Source organism: Hyaena hyaena, unplaced genomic scaffold, assembly GCF_003009895.1.
Source record: "Hyaena hyaena isolate Hyena2069 unplaced genomic scaffold, ASM300989v1 scaffold_723, whole genome shotgun sequence".
Lineage (NCBI taxonomy): Eukaryota > Metazoa > Chordata > Mammalia > Carnivora > Hyaenidae > Hyaena > Hyaena hyaena.
The window spans coordinates 535,559-562,535 of NW_024081356.1; the positions used below are offsets into that span (position 1 = coordinate 535,559).

Genomic DNA, 26,977 nt, shown 5'->3' on the forward strand with positions numbered 1-26,977 from the left:
AAAAAAAAAAAAAAAAAAAAAAAAAAAAAAAAAACTTAAAAAAAAAAAAAGAAATATCCTATCTTTTGTTTTTGGTAAAAGTGACAAAATTACTAGGAAAAATTAAATCTTTGTCTTCCAAAGAGTATTCCCTTTGAGAATGGTAAAAGAGGCTACAGATATTATTTTATCAAGGCTGATACTGAAATAACCTTCCGCAGGGGTGCCTGGGTGGCTCAGTTAGTTAAGCATCTGACTTTAGGTAAGGTCATGATCTCGCAGTTCCTGAGTTAGACCCCTGTGTCAGGCTCTGTGCTGACAGCTCAGAGCCTGAAGCCTGCTTTGGATTCTGTCTCCATCTCTCTCTGCCCTCCCTACTCATGCTCTGTTTCTCTCTCTCAAAAACAAAATATACATTAAAAAAATTTTTTTTGAAATAACTTTTCCTGAGGTGTCTGGATGGCTGAGTGGTAAGAGTATGCCACTCTTGATCTTGGGCATAGAGATTACTTTAAAAAAATAAAATAAAATAACCTTTCCTCATTGTCTCTGAGTCTTCAAATGAGTGAGAGTACCTGTAAAGAAGGGACCAGGAAGACATCTGGCCCTGGACAAGCACCCTAGTTCCTCTTATCCAACCATCTTTCACCTGACTGAGCAATATTAAAGTATCTAGGGATGTGAATAAATGTAAATTTTCTAGGGGTGCCTGGATGGCTCAGTTGTTCCAACTTTTAGTTTCAGCTCACGTTATGATCTTATAATTCATGGGTTTAGCCCTGGGTCAGACACCATGCTGAGAGCACAGAGCCTGCTTGGGATCCTCTCTTCCTCTCTAACCCTCCCCTACTAGCTCTGTCTCTCTCTCAAAATAAATAAGTAAATGTTTAAAAAAAAAGCTTTCTATGAAAAAAAGTTAGATATCATTAAAAATAAAAATATTGAGAGGGGCTTGGGTGGCTCAGTTGGTTAAGCATCTGACTCTTGATCTCAGCTCAGGTATTGATCTCAGGGTAATGAGTTCAAGTCCTACACTGGACTCCCTGCTGGGCATGATGCCTACTTCAAAAAGATCATTTTAAAAGCAATATTAAACTAAATTTAAATATATATCTAATTTTATCATTTGATTATATAAATTATACACAAAAACAATGCTCTGCAATTGAAGGACGCAAAAACTGAAAATGTATTTAGAACAATGTTTTTTCTTTGTTTTGCTGGAATGTTTTTTTTTTAATGTTTATTTATTCTTGAGAGAGAAAGAGCGAGTAAGTGAGGGAGCATGAGCAGGGGAGGGGCAGAGAGAGAGGGAGACACAGAATCCAAAGCAGGCTACAGGCTCCGAGCTGTTAGCACAGAGCCTGATATGGGCTCAAACCCATGAATTAGGAGATCATGACCTGTGCAGAAGTCGGATGTATAACCTAGGCGACCCTAGGATCAATGTTTTTTAAGAGTTAAAACACAGTAAGAGAATAAGTAATCAAAAGTTATACATACAAGGGTATCTAAAATGTATTTGAAATATTTTAAATGCTCTGAATACCTTCCTGTTTCAAAAAATTCAGTGTTTTAAATATGAAAACTATAGACAATTTCTTTAGAGTGAATAAAAACATTTCTTACAAAAGGATCTGCTGGTTTCTCCTTACAAAGGGCTGTGAGTCCTTTAAGAAGAGTTGGTGTTACATATAAATTTAAATAGTCCTTAGCAGCTTGTCCAACTGGAATGGGCTCAATAATCACTGTAAATACAAATATATTACCATTAAAACTAATACAAATGATGAAATATTATATAATCATTACAAAGGGAGAAATTTTAGTGGCATGATATTTAAAAGTTTTGTTTTAAAGGAAACAGAACTAGATAAATAGCATACATAGTTTTTTCAAAAACACACAAGCACATGCAGAGAAATAAGACTACATAAGACTGGCAAGAAACATATCAGAATGCTAAGAGTGATCATGTACAAAATTATGATGATGTTTTCTACTATATCCTTGCCTGCATTTCCATTTCCATGTTTTTTATAGTAAATACCACAACGGACAATGTCATGAAAAAGAAAAATACAAAGATCATGTAAAATCTAGAAGATTAATTCATTCCAACAATTAATTCCTGCCACAAAATAGCAGGCACTTTACAAAGTGGTATAGATACAACAGTGTACATACATTTCGTGCTCTCTTATAGACTACTAAATATACACATAAAACCTATTTCTGTCTATGTAATATATATTAACATTCCTGCTTATATTTCAAGTTTTTAAATAAATTATGTAAGATCTAGGAAAATTTTAGTCTTTTTAGCTTTGTTTGAACACTATGCAGGTCAACCAGACCTGTAGTATCACAAATAATATATTTATATAAGGAAGAATGTAGTTTATAAGTCTTAGTAAGTCTTTTGAGGATGACCTCCATCAATGGGCTACTTTTTTTTAAAATAGTTTGTCAAGCTGGTTTCCATATAACACCCAGCGCTCATCCCAACAAGTGCCCTCCTCCATGTCCATCACCCCCTCCCCCCTCCCCCCCACCCCCATCAGCCTTCAGTTTGTTCTCAGCATTCAAGAGTCTCTCATGGTTTGCCTCCCTCCCTCTCCCCTACTGTTTTTCCTCTTCTTCTCCGTTAAGTTCCTCCTAATCCTCCTATACGTGCAAACATATGATATTTGTCCTTCTCTGCCTGACTTATTTTGCTCAGCATTAACACCCTCAAGGTCCATCCATGTTGCTACACATGGCCAGATTTCATTCTTTCTCATTGCCATGTAGTATTCCATCGTATGGATAAACCACATCGTCTTGATTCATTCGTCTGTTGATGGACACTTAGGCTCTTTTCATGTTTTGGCTATTGTTGAGAGTGCTGCTATGAACATCGGGGTACATGTGTCCCTATGCATCAGCACTCCTGTATCCCTTGGGTAAATTCCTAGCAGTGCTATTTCTGGGTCATAGGGGAGTTCTATTGTTAATGTTTTGAGGAATCTCCACACTATTTTCCAGAGGGGCTGCACCAGTTGACATTCCCACCAACAGGTAGGAGGGTGAATGGGCAACTTTTGATAAAGAATTTGAAAAGCTAATGGTCTCACATGTTCGGATCTAAATCATCACTGGCCCAAGGAAAAAGAGGGTGGGAAGACATATTTCTGTACGACCAATATATGGGCTCAGTCTCAATGAGACAACTAACAATGGGAGAGTCCTTTCCCAGGATGGCAGGTAAAGCTAGAAAATGTCGCAAAGGACTTGAATAAAAGGTTCCTTTCCTAGTAGTCTCATTATAGCACTCTTTTTTGTACTGATCATTGTAATAATTTTTAGTTACATAAATATTTCTTTTATTTTTGAGGAGACACAAGAGCACATGAGAGTGCATAGGGAGGAGGCAGAGAGATAGGGAGACAGAGAATCCCAAGCAGGTTCTGCACTGTCAGTGTAGAGCCTGCCATGGGGCTTAAACTTACAAATCTTGAGATTATAACCTGAGCCAAAATCAAGAACTGGACACTTAACTGAATGAGCCACCTCAGTGATTATGTTTTTAACACGTTTTCCATGCATTTATCAGCCATTCATGCATCTTTTGTGAAATGTTTATTCAAATCATTTTTTTTTTTTCTAGGAGAGAGAGAGAGAGACAGCGTGAGCAGGGGAGGGTCAGAAAGAGAGGGAGTCACAGACTGAAATAGGCTCCAGGCTCTGAGCTGGCAGTCAGCACAGAGCCCGACGCGGGGCTCGAACCCACGAACCGCGAGATCATGACCTAAGCAAAGTCAGACGCTTAACCAACTAAGCCACCCAGGCGCCCCTATTCAAATCTTTTATGTGGTTTTTATTTAAAAAATTTTTAAGGTTTTATTATTTATTTATTTATTTTAGAGAAAGCACAAGCACGCACACTTAGAGGAGAGAAGTAGTGGGAAAGAGAGAATCGCAAGCAGGCCCCAGGTTCAGCACAGAGCCTGATTTGGGGCTGGATCCCATGATCCTGGTATCATGACCTGAGTTGAAATCAAGAGTTGGATGCTCAAATACTGATAACACATTGAGGGCTGAAAGAGGTGGGGGAGAAGAGAAGGGGGGTGATGGGCTTGGAGGAGGGCACTTGTTGGGATGAGCACTGGGTGTTATATGGAAACCAACTTGGCAATAAACTATTAAAAAAAAAAAAAAGAGTTGGATGCTCAACTGACTGAGCCACCAAGGCGCCCTGTAAAGGTTTTATTTTTAAGTAGTCTCCACACCCAATGTGGGGCTTGAACTCACAACCCTGAGATCAAGAGTCATATGTTCTACTGACTGAGCCAGCCAGGTGCCCCTCATAGTAAGTTTTGAATTCAGGTTAGTGGAAGTTATCCAACTTTGTTCTTCTTTTTAAAAATTGTTTTAGCTTGTCTAGATCTTTTACAATATCATATAAATTTTAAAATCAGCTTATCAACTTCTGCATAAATGAATGCATGGATTTTGACAGGGATTGCATCAATTGATCAATCTGGAGAGAAGTGCCATCTTGATAACACTGACTCTTCTGATACATCAACATAGGGGGTCTATTCACTTTAGATAGTCTTTGATTTCTCTCAATAATGTTTTGTACTTTTCATTGTATAAGAATTGCATTTCTTTTTTAAATTTATTCCAAAGTATTTTAGTATTTATTTAATTCCAGTATATTTATATACAGTGTATTACATTAGCTTCAGGTGTACAATATAGTGATTCAAAAATTCTATACACTACTCAGTGTTCATCAAGATAAGTGTACTCTTAATCCTCATCACCTATTTCACCCATCACCCCACCCAGCTCCCCTCTGGTAACCCTCATCTTGTTCTCTCTTTTTTGTTGTTGTTCCTCTCTATTTTTAAGTGTCTACTTTTTTGGTCTCTTTTTTACTTTGTACATTTTGTTTTGTAAATTCCACCTATGAGTGAAATAGTATTTTATAATTTTTGCTACTATTGTGAATGAAATTATTTCCTTAACTTCAGTTTTGGATTGTTCCTACCTCATCTATTTTTTCTGGCCATTTATTATTTGTCTTTAGCAACTAGTGATGGATGGATTAATGTGAAAATAAAGTTTTCACATTTCTTACACATATGAACTTTCATTGAACTTTTTGAAGCTTTCTAATAACATTTATGGTTTATACACTGCATTGTATATTTATTTTTATAGATTTTTAAATGTGATCATCTTGAGAGCAGGGACATATTCTTATTCATCTTTGTATTTCTATCACATAGTAGGTAATACAATAAATTCGTTGAAGGAATGGAATATAACAAAACTTTGAATTAGTCATCTCAAATGAAAAGGAAGCAAACTACATTTTTCAAGGGTTAGGAACATATCTTTGAATATCTTTATAACTTGCTTGAGTGACTCATCATCCTGGGTTTTGCACATAGTCCTTTTAATTTTTTTTAACGTTTATTTTATTTATCTTGAGAGAGAGAGAACATGCGAGGAGGGGAGGAGAAGCAAGAGAGGGAGAGAGAGAACCCCAAGCAGGCTTCACATTGCCAGCACAGAGCCCAATGCGGGACCCAAACCCACAAACCACAATATCATGACCTGAGCCAAAACCAAGAGTCAGATGCCCAACTGACTGAGCCACCCAGGTACCCCACTGCACATAATTCTTCAGTGACTGGTAAGCAAGAGGGAGCTCATACCCCAAACTCTTCAGAATTTACTCAAAAGAACTTCACATTCTCAGCAAAAGATCTGCAACATGGTAGATAATTAATCATTTATATTTATCCTGCAACAGCTGCTTCTCAAATGTCTAACTTTATTTCTTAAACTCATGTTTAGATGACTAATTAATGGTAAAATCAAAAGCAATCTAAAATAACAGTTTAGGAACAAAATCCTATGAATAAGAAGACCTTCAAAAAAAAAGGACTAGAAAAAACAAAACACTAATAGGAGTTATGCATCGGACATTTTAAGAATTTTACATGTATGTGAAACATTTAACCCTAACAATATCCCTATTAGGTAGGAAGGTACTAATCTATTTGCATTTTACTGATGAGAAAAACTCACAGAGAGGTTAGATGTCTGGAGTCAGAGGAAAGGTCTAATTCATTAGTAGGACTAAATCTAAGTACTATCACATTAAAAAGACATTTCATGGGGGCACCAGCTGGCTCAGTCATTACAAAATGTGACTTTTGATCTTGGGGTGGTGAATTTAAGCCCCAGGTTGGACATGAAGCCTACTGAAAAAAATAAAGGGGGAAGGGTGTGTGGGTGGCTCAGTCAGTTCAGTGTCTGACTTCAGCTTAGGTCATGGTCTTGTAGTTTGTGAGTTCAAGCCCCATATCAGGCTCTGTGTTGACAGCTTGGAGCCTAGAGCCTGCTTCAGATTCTGTGTTCCCCCTGTCTCTGGCCCTCCCCTTCTTGCACTCTGTCTGTCTCTCTCTGAGAAGTAAATAAACACTTTGGGGCACCTGGTGGCTCAATCAGTTGAGTGTCCGACTTTAGCTCAGGTCATGATCTCATGGTTAGTGAGTTTGAGCCCAGCATCGGGCTCTGTGCTGACAGCTCAGAGCTTGGAGCCTGCTTCAGATTCTGTGTCTCCCCCTCTCTCTTGCCCTCCCATGATCATGCTCTGTCTCTCTCTGTCTCTCAATGATAAATACACATTTAAAAAAATTTTTTAAATACATTTCATGTTTGAGATATAAGTCAAAACAATATAGAAGCATGAGAAGTAGAAGTAGAGGTTATAGATGAAATAAGACTGACTACAATTGTTTAAGTTGGGTAATAGGTTCATTAGGGGTTTATTATACTATTCTGTCTACTGTTAGTTATGTTTGAAGTTTTCTACAATAAACAACTCCAAAAAGATACCCTAATGGAATAGATATGTGACAAAAATTAGTAAGAACACCAATCTAACAACGAACAAAAGAGCAGTTCAAAAATCAGAGGAGGGGCGTCTGGGTGGCTCAGTCGGTTGGATGTCCGACTTTGGCTCAGGTCATAATCTCATGGTTACTGGGTTCGAGCCCCATGTCGGGCTCTGTGCTGACAGCTAGCTCAGAGCCTGGAGCCGGCTTCAGATTCTGTGTCTCCCTCTCTCTCTGACCCACCCCTGCTCACGCTGTCTCTCTCTGTCTCTCAAAAATAAATGAAAACACTAAAAAATTAAAAACAAAAATCAGAGGGAAAAAAAGAAAATTCTGAGGAATAGGTCTAAATGACTTAAGAAAAAAATAACAGGCCAAAAAAATATTCAAAGCTCCCCAGTGCTGTAAGTTTTTAAAATACATATTTGTTTGAGAGAGAGAATGAGCGCACACATTTGGGGGAGGGTCAGAGAGAGAGGGAAACAGGATCTGAAGTGCAGGGCTCCAAGTCACCGTCTGTGAGACCATGACCTCAACCAAAGTTGGATGCTCAATAGACTGAGCCACCTAGGCACCAAAATGCTTTACATTTTAAAAAAATGTTTATTTCTTTTGAGAGAGAGAGGATACACACAAGCAGAGATGGGGAGAGAGGGAGGGAGAGGGAGAATCCCACGCAGGCTCTGCAATGACAGATGGGGCTCCATCTCAGCAACCATGAGTCATGACCTGTGTCAATATCAAGAGTTGGATGCTCAGAGTCACCCAAGTACCCCTACATTTTTTCTTTATAACGGAAATCACGAAATTTTCTTCCTGATCTAAAAATATTACTGAAATAAACTAAAAATCTCAATGTTCTTTATTATGCCCAATTCTAAAAGGTTGACAACATCCATAAAAGGATGGAAAGAAAAATGGGCCCTGAAGCTATTAATTTCACAAGTGCATGAGTGTTCATTAGGCAAACAGTAGAGAAAATGTTAAATCTATCATAATTTCCCAAGGAGATCCTTTTTTCGTGTGTAACAAACTTTACTGATGCTTTAGGGATAACTCAAATAACTGCAACAAAGGAGAAGAGAAACCCTACATAGAGCTAGTCTAAGAGAAAAGAAAAAAAAAAAAGAAAAAAAAAACAACCTCTTTTCAAAAGATCCCCTAGAGGGCACAATTTAGTTTTGAGGGAAATAGTGAGTTATCCATTCTTGGCTTTAGGTTTTTAAGTACCTATAACTTGAAAATATGACAAAATATATTGGAGAAAACTCCTATTTTCCTTCCCAGCTACATCACCCAAATAAAAGAAAAAACAACAGGAACATTGTAACTCACCTTCAGGAAACATGAATCGAATTTCTCTTTCTGCTGCAGCAAAGTCATTACTCCCATGAAGTGCATTTCTTAGGTCATCTGTGCCATAAATTGCCCTTAGACTAAAAGCAAGTTAGAGATAATAACCATCCAATTTGCTGTCTTTTCCTTACTCTTTACATATCCATTCTATTCAGGAAATTTACAGAATCATTAAGCTTAAATCTATCTAGAGGGTCAAATATATTTAAATCTACAGAAGGAATACACTGGGAAAATAGGAGTTCTCTGGGTGAAGAAGAGGTGTTGTTTTGTGAGAAGTGAAAAGGCAATGTATATTCAAAAGTGCCAGAATTCAATGTCCTCAAGTTTCCAAACTTTAATGATAATGCTGAAAATCTGGTTTTATGGCCCTCTATTACCAGTATTATTTTAAAAAGCCATGACAATTTTCCTATGAAAAATCCTATTTCAGTGATGACTTCATTCAAGGATGACAGAAGAATGAGGCTAATCAACCATAAATTAGACATTCCCTGAGGCCTTTGTGGTATTTGGTATTAAGATAGGCATTTAAATAGGTACACTTTAAAACTGATCCCCTCACCCCAACCAAAATACCAAAAAGTTGATTTAGGAAAACTTTCAAATGAAAAGAGACTCCTATTATAATGAAACCAGTTTTGGGTTTTTTTTTTCGTTTTTGTTAGATTCTCTTTCTCTCCCTAGGAAAGTTACCTGTCTGGATGTGTCTCCTTAGCTACGAAGGTATTACTTGGTCCCAGAAGTTCTTTCCAGTAAGAGATGGCATTATGTCTAGCTAATATCATAGCAACAAGTGGTCCAGAACTCATGTAAGCTGTTAAATTGGGGAAAAACATTTTCCCATACTGTTCCACATAAAAGTTACTACAGTGCTCAGGGCTGAGGTGTAGTTTTCTTCTCTATAAGAGAAACAAAGTCAACAAGAGTATTTAAAATGACAATTCAATAATAACTCATTGTCATTAGCAACGATATTAATACCAATCTGATTACAAATTTGAGATTTTTGTATTATGAAGAAAGGGTGAGGTAAGAAAATTAAATGTAGGGTATTAAGTTATTTAACCCTTGTTCATTGTTGATGTGAATGTAAACTGGTGCAACCACTGTGGAAAACAGTATGGAGGTTCATTAAAAAATTAAAAATTAAACTACCATATGACCCAGTAATTCTACTACTGGGTACCTAACCAAAGAATACAAAAGCACTAATTCAAAAAGACATAGGCACCCTTATGTTTATTGAAGCATTATTTACGATAACTGGACCATGGAAGCAACCCAAGTATCCATCTAGAGATTAATGGATCAAGATGTTGTGTGTATGTACATTTGCATATATACAATATATACACTTTATATATATATATATATATATAATAGAATATTAATCAGCCTTGAATGAATGATATCTTGCCATTTGTGACAACCTGGATAGACCTAGAGGGTATTATGCTAAGTGAAGTAAGTCTGAGAAAGACAGATACCATGATTCCACATGCATGTGAAACCTAATAAAACAAATTAAAACAGATTCTTAAATACAGAGAACAAACAGGTAGTTGCCAGGGGGAAGGAAGGGATGAGCGAAACAGATGAAGGGAACTAAGAGGTAGGGACTTCTAGTTACAAAATAAATCACAGAGATGAAAAGTACAGCACAGAGAAGTCAGTAATATTGTAATAACCTCATACGGTGACAGATGGTGACCACACTTACGGTAGTAAGCACCTAGTGATATATAGAATAGTCAAATCAGTATGTTGTATATCTGAAACTAATATAGTTAATTATACTTAAGTAAAAAAGAGCTATCTAACTTACTGAAGAATTATTCCTATTTGGCAGTCTCCTTCAATATATGGTTTAATGATGAATTCAGCTTATCTTCTTCTTAAAAAACTCCTATCACCAATATTTTCTTAATACATACTTTGTATACATTAAAGTAACAAAATAGGATTTTAAAATATTCCAAATTCATCTCTATCTGTGTGATATTTTATTTATTATGAAATTTCCCTACATTATTTTAGGAAGCTGGTCTCTTTACGGTAATCAGAAATAACACACAGTAAAGTGATGCTGTAAACAAGTTTTTCTCTTGAATGTGAAAATTGTGTATTTATTCTGGTTCTGCCATAAATATGTTGATTCACTGTGATGTTGAGAAAAAACAGTTGGGGGGTGCCTGGGTGGCTTAGTTGGTTAAGTGTCTGACTTTGGCTCAGGTCATGATCTCATAGTTTGTGGGTTCGAGCCCCACGTCGGACTCTGTGCTGATGGCTAGCTCAGAACCTGCAGCCTGTTTCAGATTCTGTATCTTCCTCTCTCTCTGACCCTTCCCTGTTCATGCTCTCTCTCTCTCTATCTCTCTCTCAGAAATAAATAAAACATAAAAAAGAAAAAAAAGAAAATAAAAAATAGTTGGTATTAAGTTTCTCAATTTGAAAGAATATAAAATGTTGGGGGCAAATAAACGATATTTTTCTTCACAAAAGAGACTATATGAATCGTTAAAAAAATCACAGAAATGAAGTTAGCCATCCTTCTGATTAGAGATCAGCTATCTGAATGCTTTTTAAAACTCATCCATTAACGGGGCACCTGACTGGCTCATTTGGTTGAGTGTCTGACTCTTGATTTTGGCTCAGATCATGATCTCACAGCTCAGGAATTCGAGCCCTGCAACAGTGTGGAGCCTGCTTGGAATTCTCTCCTAGTCTCTGTCCTTCCCCTGCTCACGCTCTCTCAAAAATAAATAAATTTTTAAAAAATCATCTAATACTACTGTTTCTCAGTTTCACTAAAGGTGGATCATGAAGGAAAAGACTCAGAAGAGAGGGGTTCGAAGTCCTCATTAAGGAAAACTTCTGGCTAGAATAAGGATGATGAGAATGTGAATAAATCACTAGGTCAAAGCTACAAATCTCCATAATTAAGGCAGAAAACTATCTTTCTAAAGTGGGTTAGATGTTCCTGAGAGTATAGTGCAAAATTTACCAAGTGATCTCTTAAAATTCCTTCTAATACTATCATGTGTTCTCAGGTTTCAGAAACTTGGCAAATTTGCTTGGTTTGTAGTAAGGAATCAAAACTGCCCAAAGCAAGAAATGGGAAGATGCTTACCTAGATGGGTCAGCATTGCTGTAAATAGGCTCTACTGACAAACATTCTCACCAGCCAAGGACCAGCTACCACAAAATAGGTGCCTGTATCTGTTCTCATACTGAAATTCATATAGTCAAGAAAAAGAAACTCGAGAAATTATAAAACTGCCATTAAACATAAACATTGATTCTATTATTTAAAATTAAGATGTGTCGGGGCGCCTGGGTGGCTTAGTTGGTTGAGCGTCCAACTTTCGCTTGGGTCATGATCTCGCGGTTCGTGGGTTCGAGCCCCATGTCGGGCTCTGTGCTGACTGCCAGCTCAGAGCCTGGAGCCTGTTTCAGAGTCTGTGACTCCCTCTCTCTCTGACCCTCCCCTGCTCACGCTGTCTCTCTCTCTCCCCTAGAAATAAATAAAAAACATTAAAAAATTTTTAAAAAAATAAATAAAATAAAATTAAGATGTGTCAGTATTTGTGATTCTTACCCATATTGGTATGGGGGGGGGGGGCTGTTGCTGAGTTAAAAATAAAAATTTGATCTGTTTAAATGTAAGCCCTTATCACACACCCCTTAACAAGCAAGGGAACTCAACATCTGCAGGTGTGCCACCGAATGCAGCATACTTATAAAAATTAAGAGCTCCTTTTATTTTTTTTTAAGTTTATTTTGTGAGGGGGGCGCAGAGAGAGAGGGAGAGAGGAGAGAAATACAGGCAGGTTTTGCATACTCAGGGCAGAGCTCCATATGGGGCTCAAACCCAGGAACCGAGGGATCATAACCTAAGTCAAAATCAAGAGTCAGAAGCTTAACCAACTGAGCCACCCAGACACTCCAAAAGCTCCTTTTAAACTAAAATTGAGGGGCACCTGAGTGGCTCAGTTGATTAAACGTCTGACTTTGGCTCAGGTCATGATCTTACCATTTGTGAGTTCCAGCCCCACATCAAGCTCACTGCTGTCAGTGCGGAGCCTACTTCAGATCCTCTGTCCCCCTATCTGTTCCTCCCTGACTTGTGTGCTCTCTCTCAAAAAATAAACTGAAATTAACACTGAATCTGTAATTATATTGGTTGAATTAAAATTACATCAGGGACACCTGACTGGCTTGGTCAGTGAAACATGCAACTCTCGGTCTTGGGGTTGTGAGTTTGGAGATTTGTTTGAAAGTAGGAGCATTAAATTAAAAAAAAACAAAAACAAAAAAAACCATTAGGTAAAACTTTTTGGAGTCTGGGTGAATATTTTCACAAAGAAAAGCAGTATTAAATGATATCAGAAAAGGAACCATTAGTTTCTAAAAGAAAAAAGACTGCCACCTACTGAAAGGATACATCAATTTTTCAGAAGGTTTTCCCTAGATGGGACAAGAAAGCCTCAAGTTCAGTGGACTCCCAACTACAGTAAAGCCTGTTTTAAAAGAATAAATACTATACAACTCCACTTACATGAGATATCTGGAATAGTCAAATTCAGAGAGACAGGAAAAGCAGAATAGTGGTTATCAGAGGCTGGGAAGAGGGGTAAACAGAGTAATTAATAAGCGCAGTTTCAGTTTCAGTTGATGAAAAAGTTCTAGAGATGGATAGTGGTGATGGCTGCACAATAAAGGCAAGGTACCTAATGCTACTGAACTGTACACCTAAAAATGGTGAAAATAGTAAATTTTATGTTGTATATATTTTATCACAATTAAAACAAAGAAAAAAGCATATGTATATCAAGGCTTTGCTATGAAATTTACTGATTAGGAAAAGTGTTAAATTACACAATTCACAATAATTTTTAATTCATAATTTAATTCATACTTCAGTTTTCACTAATAATTTTTATTAAAAAATTTTTTAATGTTCAGTTTTGAGAGAGACAGAGTGTGAGCAGGGGAAGAGCAGAGAGAGAGGGAGACACTGAATCTGAAGCAGGCTCTAGGCTCTAAACTGTCAGCACAGAGCCTGACTCAGGGCTAAAACTCATGAGCCAAGAGATCATGATGTAAGCTAAAGTCAGACGGTTAACTGACTGAGCCACTCACGCGGCCCTATGTTTAATTTTTTTAATATTTAATTTTTTTAATGTTTTTAAATTTATTTGAGAGAGAGAGAGACAGCATGAGCAGGGGAGGGTCAGAGAGAGGAGACACAGAATCCAAAGTAGGCTCCAGGCTCTGAGCTGTCAGCACAGAGCCTGACGTGGGGCTTGAACCCACAAACTGTGAGATCATGACCTGAGCCGAAGTTGGATGCTTAACCGACTGAACCACCCAGGCAACCCAATTTTTTAAATATTTAAATCTTAAATCCATTTGGAGTTCACCCTGGTGTACACAGTATAATATTTGAATCCAGCTCTTTTTTAATGGTTATCCAATTTTCCTAACATTTATTAAAAATTTTTTTTACCTAGGGCGCCTGGGTGGCTCAGTCAGTTAAGCGTCCGACTTTGGATCAGGTCATGATGTCACGGTTCGTGGGTTTGAGCCCCGCATCAGGCTCTGTGCTGACAGCCAGCTCAGAGCCTGGAGCCTGTTTCGGATTCTGTGTCTCCCTCTCTCTCGGACCCTTCCCTGCTCATGCTGTCTCTCTCTCTCTCAGAAATAAATCAAACATTAAAAAAAAAAAACTTTACCTGAGTCTTTTAAATATATTAAATATTTTTATTATACATTCCTGCACTATTTCCTTACACTTTCTTGTACCATTCCTACCTTGAGCCTCTATGTATCCTTCTAAGCTTACCTGAAATCTCCCATCTTTCCTGAGGACTCAGTTAAAACACTGACAAAACAGACAATATGACACTGCAGCCATATAAGAAAGTAAAAAACCCTGGAATTTCAAGTACGGATGGTTCAGAAAAGGATTATTTAAAATATCCAGGGGCACCTAGGTGGCTCAGATGATTGAACATCTGGCTCTTAATTTCAGCTAAGGTCATGATCTCACCACTGGTGAGATGGCGCCTTGCATCAGGGTGTACAGAGCCTGCTTATGATACTCTGTCTCCCTCTCTCAATCTCTCTCAAAAACAAACATTTTCAAAAATCCCATTATACCTGATAATCTTTTCCTAAAATTTTATTTATTTATTTTGAGAGAGAAGGAGAGAAAGGATCCCAAGCTGGCTCCACACTGTCAGCACAGAGCCTGATAGGGGCATGAACCCACAAAACGTGAGATCATGACCTCAGCTGAAATCGAGAGTTGGACATTAATCGACTGAGCCACCAAGGCACCCCTAATGATAATCCTTAACAACACTCTTTTGACATACATTTTCAAACCTCTACCAACTGCAGAATAAGGCTTAGCACATTAAATGTTTGTAATAATTGAAAAAGAAAATATCAACAGTCCATCAATTGAGGAACAAGTAAATAAACTGTGGTTCATTCACACAGGGAAATATTATACAGAAGTTAGAATTAGGAAGATTCAGATGTAATAACATGGAATGTTATCTGAGCAACTTTGTAAAAGGGGGGTCAATGGAAGAGAACTGTATTACTTTATGGAGGAAAATGTTTATAAATGCATAGAAAAATCCTGAAAGGACAGAAAGTGTTAAGTAGATGCCTTTCCCTGGAAACTAAGACTTCGGTGGGAGAGGAAGGTGGTGGAAAAAGGAATTTTAATTCTCATTTTAGATCCTTTTGAAGTGTGAAAATTTTTTAAAACAAGCACATACAACTTTTATACTTAAATGTTAAGTTTAAAGCTAAAAACTAAGGAAATAAATAGGTTAACATATTTACATAAATATTTAAAAAAGAAGCAAAGAGAGGTAAAAAACATCATCATGCCCAGAAGTTACCTGAACAATGGTGAATCCAGATCTGAGAATAATATCTTGTATCTCCTCCTCTTTGTCAACAATATCTGGTTTGATAATAGCCAGAGTTTTTTCTACATATATCTGAGGCAGGGACATTGATATCTCCATTCTGGCTTTTTTTAAATGTAAATTTAGGAGATTCTCCGCAGGAATCAACTGCAATGACATGCATTAACCCCACCCCATACTTAATGTAATTGTGACTAAGAACAGAGTTATTAGGTGCTTGATTTTATTAACTTATAAAGTTAGAAACTGCTGAGTGTTTTTCTATGAGCAGTGTCTTGATAATATGATATGAGGTTGGGAAGGTGCCTGGCTGGTTCAGTTTGAAGAGCATGAGACTCTTGATCTCTGGGTCATGGGTTGGAGCCTCAGGTTGGGTGCAGAGATTACTTAAACTAAAGTAAAAAAAACCAAACTAACAAAAACCATTTCTCCTCTACTTCTAATCCATGCCCTTGGTATTCCTAAGCCCATTACTTGAGAGGGAGAGGCAAGGGGGCAGTCTGAAGGCTTGGGTCTGGTGCAGACTCTAAGAGCTGCAGGTGAACGCTCTGTTGGCCACTCTGCAGCAACTCTCTACCCTATTGGCAGGTAACCCACCGCCCCCCATTCCCGCCCTTCTGGGAAGACCACACATAAGGTCTGTCCTGGTTAGAAAGCAGGATCGCCAAACTGCAGTGCCTTTCCCTCCACTGCAGATTCTGAGCACTCACCCTAGCGCCTGTTCCTCCAGTGCCACCTCAGCTTGTTGCTAGGAGACCTGAGGCACAGTTCAGGGACGGTGGCTGAACAGGGCCAAACTAGCAGAGGGCCAATCCAGCAGATTACTTCACAGGCTCTGGGTGATTTCTTTTATCCAAGACAGGGTGCCAGCCTACAGATATCTTTATTTCCCCCTGGGAATCTTAAGAGCACTAGATGTTTTTTTAACATTTTCATCTTATTTCACCCTCCTAGCCATTTGAAAGATGCTTCAGTTATCTCAATCTTATAAATAAGGAGACAAATCATAAGATACTCTCACTTCATCCTACACCATCCTAGTACAGACAGTATATGTAAGAAAATCCAAGCCAAGTACCTTACTCATTCCATCAGACATTATCCCCTCTAATCCCAGACTCTGTAATCAGTAAAAAGCAATCTATAACTTGTGAAATAATATTTATTTATAGAGCAGTTATAAGACGTTTAATTTAGTTACATCTAAATCAAGCCCATGGAACAAAAACGTGGGCAACATTTACAGCTTGGCCCCAAATCTGAGCTTTCCCCGCTTTATGTTATGTCCACAGGCACCCGTGACTCCCTGGTTGTGAATTAAGGCATTTTTCTTATTAGAAAAGACAACAGAGAACTGGTAAACAAGTACTGGGATCTTCTCTAAGTCTCAATAAGAGGTCCCAAATCCAGAAAATGTCAGGATAGCAGCTCCTGGTTAACAAAAGAGGTTTTCCATCATCCACAGGGTTGACTGGTTCTCATTCCAAACTATTTAAGTCTCTTCTTTTGTCTAACCAAATACTCAGCACCTATAGAGACAAGGAAACAGCAAGCTATGAATCTTAAAAACTACAGAGATTTGATTGCAATTTCTTTTTCTGCAATAAGCTATGACTATGCTTTTTTTCTTTAAAGTATGGTCTTGCCCAGAAAAGAAACCCTCTGTCCTCTTTTGTCTATCATGTCTTACCCCTAGAGATGAGACAGCGTGAACATACATTAATACCAACAAGTATAGGAACCAAAAGATGGATAGTGATTCCAGCCTTTGGTTTACATGTTTAGCCCTCTAAGCTGAGGCTCTGAAAGTAGGAGCTCCTGTTACTTATCTATTCCCAGCTCTCTTGAGACTTCACTGCTGCTGGTCTTCCTATACTACTTTACTTCATTATCTATTAAAGCTGGTCCTACAGAGGTTTAAGGTTTTCCTAAGCAGTAGGTACAATGTCAATACCTCGGGGCTTTTGATCACACCTGAACATAAACTCTGAGAACACAACGTCATTTTAACATCAATCTTATTCTCAAAGACTTAGTAAAATGAGATTCCAGAGGCTGTACTCCCTTTTTCTTACAGCTCTCTTACATATAGTACCTGAATCTGCTCCAAGACTTCTCGCTGCATCTCCACAGCCATATGGTACACATGATGATCAGAGTCATTGTACATCACAGCATTTTGGAACATCAGCATCAGGTCACGCTGGAACTGAGCCATGGTACGAATCCGTCCCTTAGACAGATTCCTTTTCAGGCTAGTTAAGTCCATGGGTCTACAGGTGGCCAACAAAAACGAGAGGAAATCAAACTTTCATGTTGACTATGTGGGACCTAACATGCTCTCGTGGAGAACCAGCTCTCCAAGCAGTAAATGAATACGGTAGTAAATAAAACAGTAGCAAAGATAACAATTTCCATCAGATAATAAAATGCCAGCAGCAGCTAACATCTGACGTCTTACAACAGGCCAAGAGGTGTGCTAGGTACTTTCTATATTCACTCACCTGTTCCTCTCAGTAAAACGATAAGCTAGGCACCTTATTATCACCTATTGGCAAAGAAGAAACACATCTAGAGAGATTAAGTACTTGCTCAAAGTCACACAGTTTGGATTCCAATTCAGAGGCAGCTTGACTCCAGAGCCCACAAGCCCAGCTACTACATTCTATTACTGTGGGAAGAATGCTGGCCCCTGGTACCAAAGTTGTAAAGAGCTCCAACGATTAGTCTGTTCCATTGTACTGACTGACTGACTCACTGATTGTTAACAATGTATAGTCATAAACTAGTTGTTTAATCTGCTTCTCTTACTATATAATCAAAAGTTAAAAATGTTTTTCTCCTTGTGTGGAGATGAAAAGTGTGTGAATCAAGTCAATGTTTACCTAAATAATTATTGAATGAGACACAAAGAGTGGGCATATAATAGAAAACAAAGCAGTGTAGAAAGAGGACTGAACTACAAGTTAAGAATTGGGTTTAGTAATCCCTATCAAAATAACACCAGCATTCTTCACAGAGCTAGAACAAACAATCCTAAAATTTCTAAGTAACCAGAAAGACCCTGAAGAGCAAAGCAATCTTGAAAACCAAAGCTGGAAGCATCACAATACCAGACTTCAAGCTGTATTACAAAGCTGTAGTCATCAAGACAGTATGGTACTGGCACAAAATCAGACACTCAGATCAATGCAACAGGTTAGAGAGCCCAAGAAATGGACCCACAAACGTATGGTGAACGAATCTTTGACAAAGCAGGAAAGAATATCCAAAGAAATACAGTCTTTTCAGCAAATGGTGTTGGGAAAACTGGACATCAACATGCAGAAAAATTAACCTGGACCACTTTCTCACACCATACACAAAAATAAACTCAAAATGGATGAAAGATCTAAATGTAAGATAGGAAGCCATCAAAATCCTCAAGGAGAAAGCAGGCAAAAACCTCTTTGACCTTGGAGGCAGCAACTTCTTACTCGTCTCGAGAGGTAAGGGAAACAAAAGCAAAAATGGCCTATTGGGATCCCATCAAAATAAAAACTTATGCACAGCAAAGGAAAACAATCAGCAAAACTCAAAGGCAACCAATGGAATGGCAGAAGATATTTACAAATGACATATCAGATAAAGGGTGAGTATCCAAAATCTATAAAGAACTTATCAAACTCAAGACCCAAAAAAATAATCCAGTGAAGAAACGGGCAAAGAAATGAAGACACTTCTCCAAAGGAGACATCCAGATGGCCAAATGACACATGGAAAAATGCTCAACATCACTCATCTTCAGGGAAATCAAAATTAAAATCACAATGAGATACCACCTCACACCTGTCAGAATGGCTAACATTAACAACTCAGGCAACAACAGATGCTGGCAAGGATATGGAAAAAGGGGAACCCTTTTGCACTGCTGCTGAGAATGCAAACTGGTGCAGCCATTCTGGAAAACAGTATGGAGGCTCCTCAAAAAATTAAAAACAGAACTACCCTACAACCCAGCAAGTGCACTACTAGGTATTTATTCAAGGGATACAGGTGAGCTGTTTCAAAGGAACACATGCACCCCAATGTTTATAGCAGCACTACAGACAATAGCCAAAGTATGGAAAGAGCCCAAATGTCCCATTGACAGATGACTGGATAAAGATGTGGTATATATACACAATGGAGTATTACTTGGCAATCAAAAAGAATGTCATCTTTGCCAATTGTAACTATGTGGATAGAACTAGAGGGTATTATTATGCTAAGCAAAATTAGTCAGAGAAGGACAAAAATCATAAGACTCCACTCATATGAGGAATTTAACATACAAAACAGATGAACATAAGGGAAAGGAAGCAAAAAGAATATAAAAACAGGGAAGGGGACAAAACATAAGAGACTCTTAAACACAGAGAACAAACAGAGGGTTACTGGAGGAGTTGTAGGAGGGGGATGGACTAAATGGGTAAGGGGCATTATGAAATCTACTCCTGAAATCATTCTTGTACTATAAGCTAACTAACTTGGATGTAAATTAAAAAATTAAAAAAAAAAAAAAAGAATTGGGTTTAGATCTAGTTCTGCTATTCACTGTTGAACATTCCCAAGTCATGAGAATCTCTAAACCTTACTTTCCTCATCTATTTTTTAAAAATTTTTTTCAATGTTTTTATTTATTTCTGAGAGAGAAAGAGAGAGAGACAGTGTGAACAGGGGAAGGTCAGAGAGAGAAGGAGACACAGAATCCGAAGCAAGCTCTAGGCTCTGAGCTAGCTGTCAGCACAGAGCCTGACGCATGGCTCAAACCCACGAACCATGAGATCATGACCTGAGCTGAAGTTGGACGCTTAACCAACTGAGCCACCCAGGCGCCCAACTTTCCTCATCTATAGAATGAAGGAGTCTGTCTCCAAAGGTCCTTTCCTGATCTTTTACATTCTATTTACACACTGGTTTAGCACAGCATTTTAGGTGAACTAGGCTATAAAAATCCAAAATAGTAGTATCAACCAATGTTTGTAAATAACCATTTGGATTAGCAGCTTTTTAAAGTTTTATTCCAGGGGTGCCTGGGTGGCTCAGTCAGTTAAGCGTACAACTCTTGATTTCAGCTCAGATCAGGATCTCATGGCTCATAACATTGAGCCCTGCATCAGGCTCTGCACTAATAGCATAGAGCATGCTGGAGACTCTCCCTCTCTCCCTCTCCTCCCCCCCACCACCTCTCTCTCTCCCTGCCCCCCACCTCAAAAGAAGTACATAAACTTAAAAAAATAAATTTAGGGGTGCCTGGGTGGCTCAGTTGGTTAAGCGTCCGACTTCGGCTCAGGTCATGATCTCACAGTTCGTGGGTTCGAGCCCCACGTCAGGTTCTGACAGCTAGCTCAGAGCCTGGAGCCTGTTTCTGATTCTGTACCTCCCTCTCTCTCTGACCCTCCCCTGCTCATGTTCTCTCTCTCTCAGAAATAAGTAAAACATTAAAAAAAATTAAAAATAAATAAATAAATTTAAAGTTTTGTTCCAAAAGAGTCGTATCAAATATTATCAAAGACTAAGATGGATATTACTTATAAATCAATACCAATAAAGACAAAAGCCTATTATTATCCTTTGTCCCTTGCATTTCTTCTCAAATAAAGACCAAGCTTACCAATACTTTACAAATGTGTTCAGCTGTAAAATATATCTTGAGTTTATAAGTAATGTAAATGAAATAAAGAAATAATCAGGGCACCTGGCTGACTCAGTTGGTAGAACATATAACTCTTGATCTTAGGGCTCTAAATTCAAGCCCCACGGTGGGTGTAGAGATTCTTAAAAATAAAATGTTTATGGGGTGTGTGGGTGGCTCAGTCAGTTAAGTGTCTGACTTTGGCTCAGGTCATGATCTCAGGATCCACAGATTTGAGCCTCTTGTTGGACTCTGTGTTGACAGCTCAGAGCCTGGAGCCTGCTTCAGACTCTGTGTCTCTTGCTCTCTCTGCCCCTTCCTCTCTTTCTCTAAAATAAATAAAACATTGAAAAATATATTTAAAAAAAAAAAATCTTTGAAAAAAGAAAGACAGGGAGAGAAAGAGGAAGGAAGGAACTAATAGATGGGAAAAAGAAGTATGAAAAGACAGGTATAAAAGCAACTAACCTTTTTTGACCCCTTTTCCACTAACCTTTTCACCACATCCTTGTATCCCGGGGCCTGCCTTTCTGACACAGGTTTCAGAAAAGGACTGCTGAACCTGTTAAGGAACAAACTCTGACAGGATGAAGAAACCCTGGGAAGTCACTCAAACTGCGAAGAGTGGCTGTGAATGCCAAGAATGGTGTGGAGACCCACCTGTGACTGGCAATCATCTTCCAGACTGGCAAGAGAGTCTTCTTAAATAGCAAGTGATCCTGAACAGGGTCACTGTGGCCTAGATCAGACCTATGGAATAAAACAGGCCAGAAAGGAAGCAGTAACTTCACAAATGGTAGTCTGTTTATTCCAGGTGGGTAACGAGATTTTCCTAATACATAGCACTCCTAGTTAATATCTGAAGGAAATACCACCATAGGAATAAAAACATTATTTAATGCTTCTATAAGACATTCCAACCTCTATAAATAGTCTCATTGATCACTAGTACTCGAGTACTATCACGTTTTGTATTCCAAGTTAAGAGAAGCTGTTTTACTATTTTAGAAAGAAGTAGAGTTTCAGTATTAGACTTAAGGGACAACCTGACTGAGCAATGTTTCCTGAATAAATATAGTAATCAGAGAGAAAAGTTATATATCAAAGAGATTCTCAATGTTGATGAAACAGAATTTTTTTAAGTAGGCTCTACACCCCATATAGGACTCAAACTCAAGACCCCAAGATCAAGAGTCACATTCTCTACTGACTGAGCTAGCCAAGCATCTGAAACAGATTTGTTTTTTAAGAGGAAAACATAAAGACTTTGATTTGTACAATAAAATTATATTTAATTCTACTTCTAGTGTTTTGCAATTCTAATTTCCTTTTTTCAATTTATAAAAGTAGTCCATGTTCATGGTAACAAATTCAAATAGGCATAAATAAAATTAAAAGTCTGAATCTTAACAACTTTGGATAAAAATCCATACTTACGACTTTGAGGAGGTAGCACGGCTGAAAAGGATATCCACCAGAGGAGTCTTCTGAATGCTGAAGCCATCATCATACTCACCTGAAGAGGGCTGGTCTTCCAACTCTGACACATACCCTTCACCCTGGTCCTCCTCTTTGGATTCTTGCTCAACCTCTCCCTGGGAACGCCAATCAACAAAGGAAACTTTAGAAAGAGATTTACTATCAGCAAGGTAATTCTACCTGCATGGGGTAAATCAAAGCTGACCTTAAGATGGGAAGAATAAAAAATAAAGCTATAAAAGAAATTAGAGAAAGGTGATTTCAGTAAGTCTACACATCAATGATTTCTTGGTAACAATATGGCTGGAGAACTGTGATTCTGTACCCCAAGAAAAAAATGAAAAAGCAATATATTAATTTCTACATGGATGCTGTATTCTTTTAAAATTGTCAGTATGACTTGTGGCCCTTGAGTTAACTAGTCTAGCCGATCAGATAATACTAATGATAATGGCATTCTAAATTTTACTGATCTCTTACTATGAGCCAGGTAATGTCTCATTTAAATTTCATTATAACCTAAGGTAGAGAAAGCACCATTATTTCATTTACAGGAGAAAAGCTGAGGTTCTAAGATGTTCACTGACACACCTAAGGTCACACAGCTCATGGGTGCTAAAAGCAGGATTTGGACCCAGGTAGCTAAACTCTCTGGAGATAGCCTATGTGCAGTAACCACCCTGTTCTGCCTCCCTGGGCAGAAGACCAATCAGCAAGATGGTTTAAGTTACCTACTTACTTCTTCACTCTCTGTGGATAGTTGCCGAATAGCACAAATATGTGAGTGAGCTGGAGCCACCTCTGGCCTTCCACTTTCTCCTACTGACTTCTCAGCTACTAAGGGGTCTACCCAGGCTGAAAGCTGTTTGGGCTCTTTGCATGGCTCTTCTCCTTCAGTAGCTTCAATTTCCCTTCTGTCCTGTTGTCTGGTACCAGATGAAAGACAGCAGCCTTCACTTGATTCTTTGCTGCTAATGCACAATGGCTCCATTAAATAAGCTACCTGCAATGACAGTTTATTATTAGATGCAGAGGAACACCAATGGAAACCATCATCTACATATTATTCATGCTACATGTCTACACAGACTGTGACTAAGTTTGAGATGGAAATGGATTAATTCATTCATTCCTTTATTTAAAATACAAAAATATTGGGGTGCCTGGGTGGCTCAGCTGGCTAAGTGTCCAACTTCAGCTCAGATCATGATCTTGCAGTTTGTTGGCTAGAGCCCCACATCAGGCTCTATGCTGACAGCTCAGAGCCTGGAGCCTGCTTCAGTTACTGTCTCTCTCTCTCTGTCCCTCCTCTGCTTGTACTCTCTCTCAAAATAAACATACATTAAAAAAATAAAATGTATAAAATATCTCATATACACATACGCTTGACTAGTTGCTAGGGACTCAATAGGAAACAAGATACATATCGTTCTTGCCTCTTGAAGGAGCTTGTGCTCTAATTTTTCAAGTCTTGTCAACTGAGGAATTGGGAGTGGCAGTCTACAAAACTGGTGAAAATTTTACCCACCATGGACAATCCAGATAGGAGCATAGCACATAAGCTGGATTCTTGCTGATCTTAAACTAGGTTCTCCTTAATGTGTGAAATTGCCAGATAAACTGTCCAATTCAGTTTATTGCTGGTGCTCAACCCTAATAAGGACACTACAAAATACTGCCTTGAAGTCATGTTATAAGCTTCAAAAAGAGTTTGGGCATTGCCTCCAATGACTCAGAAAAACAAACTGCAAGGATATTCATAAGGCAGTCCTGCATAGAGAAATTCTACTTCCTATGACCTTGGGCTCCTCAGGACTAGGATCTTAGGTCAGTCAAAAGGTACGTATTTGGCACATATTTTGTATTAGCACCAACTGCTAGAGACACTACCATTAACTTAGTTTTTGCCACTGTGGAGCTTGTGTTTTAGTAAACAATATTAAAAGTGGCAGAAATGTGTACAGGTAAGCATTCTCTTAGAAACTTGAGACTTCCAACTATGGAAATAATGGCTTCCCATTACCTCAGAAAGAAAGTGGAGGAGATTCTGGCGACTGACTTGCTCTGCCTCTTCCTGAGATTCCTCACTGCTTCCATCCCCCATAAGCAGCTCACTAGGTTCTCTCCCTGGGCTGCTTTCCTCTAGTTCGTCAGCCCCTGGCTCCTCTGTTTCTCTCCAGCTTCCCAAATCAAGATCCAGACTGGAATCCCATGAACTGAAGAGGGACCTGCAGTCGTTGCTCAGCTCAGAGTCATTGGGATAGTCTTGCTCTGAATCCAACCAAACCCACTCATGTCCCATCTGTAAATACACAGAAAAAAAAATGCATTAAATTCACTCATATCGCTGTTGCTAAGACATTTCCATCTCCAAAGTTCAGTAGAAAGATGAGGGATCAGAAATTTCTTTCTACTCACCATTAGAAAGAATAAAAGCTAGCTGAAGGGAAATTAAAAAAAAAAAAAATTTAAAAAGGGGTGCCTGGGTGGCTTAGTCGGTTAAGTGTCCAACTTTCGCTTAAGTCATGATCTCGCGGTTCGTGGGTTCGAGCCCCACGTCGGGCTCTGTGCTGACTGCCAGCTCAGAGCCTGGAGCCTGTTTCAGAGTCTGTGTCTCCCTCTCTCTCTGACCCTCCCCTGCTCAGGCTCTCTCTCTCTCTCTCTCCTAAAAAAAAAAAAAAAAAAAAAAAAAAAAAAAAAAAAAGCTAGCTGAAGGGAGATATTAAAGGAAATCTTTGTCATTGGGAATAAAATGAAAAAGCCTTAGGTCAAACAGTTAAACAGTTTAACAGAGGTATTAACCAGTAATTCTTTCTTGGGTTTCCCTACACTAAAAAAAATAAAATAAAAGGAAGGGACAGGAGCCTAGCTAGTTGAACAGAATTCCTCTATCCCAAATTACCTTTAAGCTTAACTGGAAGGCAATCCAACTGAAAGACAAGATATTTTGCTCAGCGCATAGACATCCACTAAATCCTCAACACTTTAAAATTACCTGTGGCAATTTAAAAATTTTTAATTTTAAATTAAAAATTTTTAAATTACCTCATCATATCCATCGCTCACTTCTTAGAATAAGAACGGCAATATCAAGTTTTTAAAATATCTTATTACACGATCCTAGTTTTCTTACCCCTTTCTCTTCCCTTTTACAAGTTTCAAGAAATCCTTGTCTTCTATATATTCTTGCTTGGCCTCTGCTCCCTCATAAATACCTCCTTAAAATGATGTATTTTGAGGTTTCAACTTTGATCACATGGCTCCTATTCAACAATTCAGATGGCTCCTGAACCTCTACCTTTATTTATGTGTTCTGGTTTCATTTTTCCATGTACCCAAAAGTCAATTCCTTTTGGGAACTCTACCACCTGCTTCAACTCAACATTTCTAAAACTAAAATCACTTCCTGAGTATCTCTAAAAGCATATGCTCTCCCCAATTCTTATGCCCGTCATCAATGCTATTTTCTTAATCCTCTTTCCTTCTCTTGTATTCAGTAAGCAAGCCCACATCCCAATTTTCAACAATTTTTCCAATGCTCATCCTTTGTTCCAGAATAAATGTTATAGCCTCCTAGTCAGTTTCTTAATCCTTGATCCAATCTGCTCTGCTAAGCTCATGCATCACCTTCTCTACCAAGCCAAAGTCTATGTCCTTTAATAGATCTACTCCACAGTCCTCTCCAATTTTTAGGGCTTCGCTGCTTAGACCACATGCAAGTTTGTAGATTGCTTTGAGAATATAGCACAGTTACTTAATGTTCTAACTCCTGGATTGATTGAACTCCTTTCTATCACCTCACAGGACTGCATCTTCTACTTGCTTAGCATCGTAAGCTATATAGTTTAAGCCGAAAAGATCTGAGACTTCTAAAAACTTTCTTAAACGCATCTTTCTTAAGAAGGTTCAACATTGTAGACAATACCCTGTGTCTTTTTTGGCCTATTTCTTTGTAATAAAAGGCTCGTAACTATTTCGCTTCACATAGTTCTTATTTAGTAATAAAAGTTGGAATAAACTCAGGTGATAAATTTGGTAACTCTTAAATGGATTTTAGCCTTCCATTAACAATGAACCTTATTATTTTTATTTTTTAAAGTTTATTTTTTGAGAGACAGAGCATGAGTGGGGGAGGAGCAGAGAGAGGGAGACACAGAATCTGAAGTAGGCTCCAGGCTCTGAGCTGTCAGCACAGAGCCTGATGTAGGGCTCGAACTCAAGAACCGCAAGATCATGAGCTAAGCCTAGTCAGACGCTTACCCGACTGAGCCACCCAGGTGCCCCAACAATGAATTTTAAAATACACAAGAACCCTACAAGTATTAGTAGGAAGTAGTATTATAACATCCTAGAAATAACATCTGCAAAAACAGTACACTAGGTAGAACCAATGTCTGAGAACAAGGTCAGGGCTACCTATGTTCATGTTCTAATATTCTTCAAAAGCAATGCCATGAACAAAACTCTGAAAATCTTAGGTTTTCCCAAACATTCAAGAAAAGCTGAATAAGATTATCCTCATTACACGAGGCAACACTTTAAGACATTAATTATAAATTCAATTAGGTTACTTACCTTCTCCAAGCTCATATTTATAATACCACTCCCAACGCAATAATCTCATTCCCAGAGATGATAAAACTATCATGCAGAAA

The 26,977-nt window shown here is 38.3% G+C and overlaps 2 protein-coding genes across 4 annotated transcripts in view; both read right to left on the bottom strand.

The window, feature by feature from the left end:
- Positions 1-15,944, bottom strand: part of NME5 (NME/NM23 family member 5) — a 17,971-nt gene extending 2,027 nt beyond the window's left edge. For 2 of the 3 annotated variants that reach the window (XR_005525654.1, XM_039217929.1), the window contains exons 1-4: positions 15,158-15,529; positions 8,931-9,136; positions 8,214-8,314; positions 1,609-1,727 (exon numbers count right to left, since the gene is read on the bottom strand). Coding sequence is in view for 2 of the 3 variants with exons in the window: in XM_039217929.1 (XP_039073860.1) it covers positions 1,609-1,727; positions 8,214-8,314; positions 8,931-9,136; positions 15,158-15,346 (615 nt within the window). In the remaining variant the exon portion in view is untranslated. Of the gene's footprint in view, positions 1-1,608; positions 1,728-8,213; positions 8,315-8,930; positions 9,137-15,157; positions 15,530-15,897 lie in introns of those variants that run through there. The other variant, XM_039217930.1, reaches the window with a different exon arrangement.
- Positions 15,945-16,360: 416 nt separating this feature from the next.
- Positions 16,361-26,912, bottom strand: LOC120220761 (bromodomain-containing protein 8-like). Its single transcript, XM_039217934.1, has 8 exons — positions 26,898-26,912; positions 24,346-24,624; positions 23,062-23,325; positions 22,281-22,438; positions 21,504-21,593; positions 21,337-21,405; positions 17,283-17,460; positions 16,361-16,716 (listed from the first exon to the last, which is right to left on the bottom strand). The coding sequence occupies exons 1-8, from the start codon at positions 26,910-26,912 to the stop codon at positions 16,666-16,668; spliced, it is 1,104 nt and encodes a 367-aa protein (XP_039073865.1). The 3' UTR covers positions 16,361-16,665.
- Between the last annotated feature and the right edge of the window lie 65 nt (positions 26,913-26,977).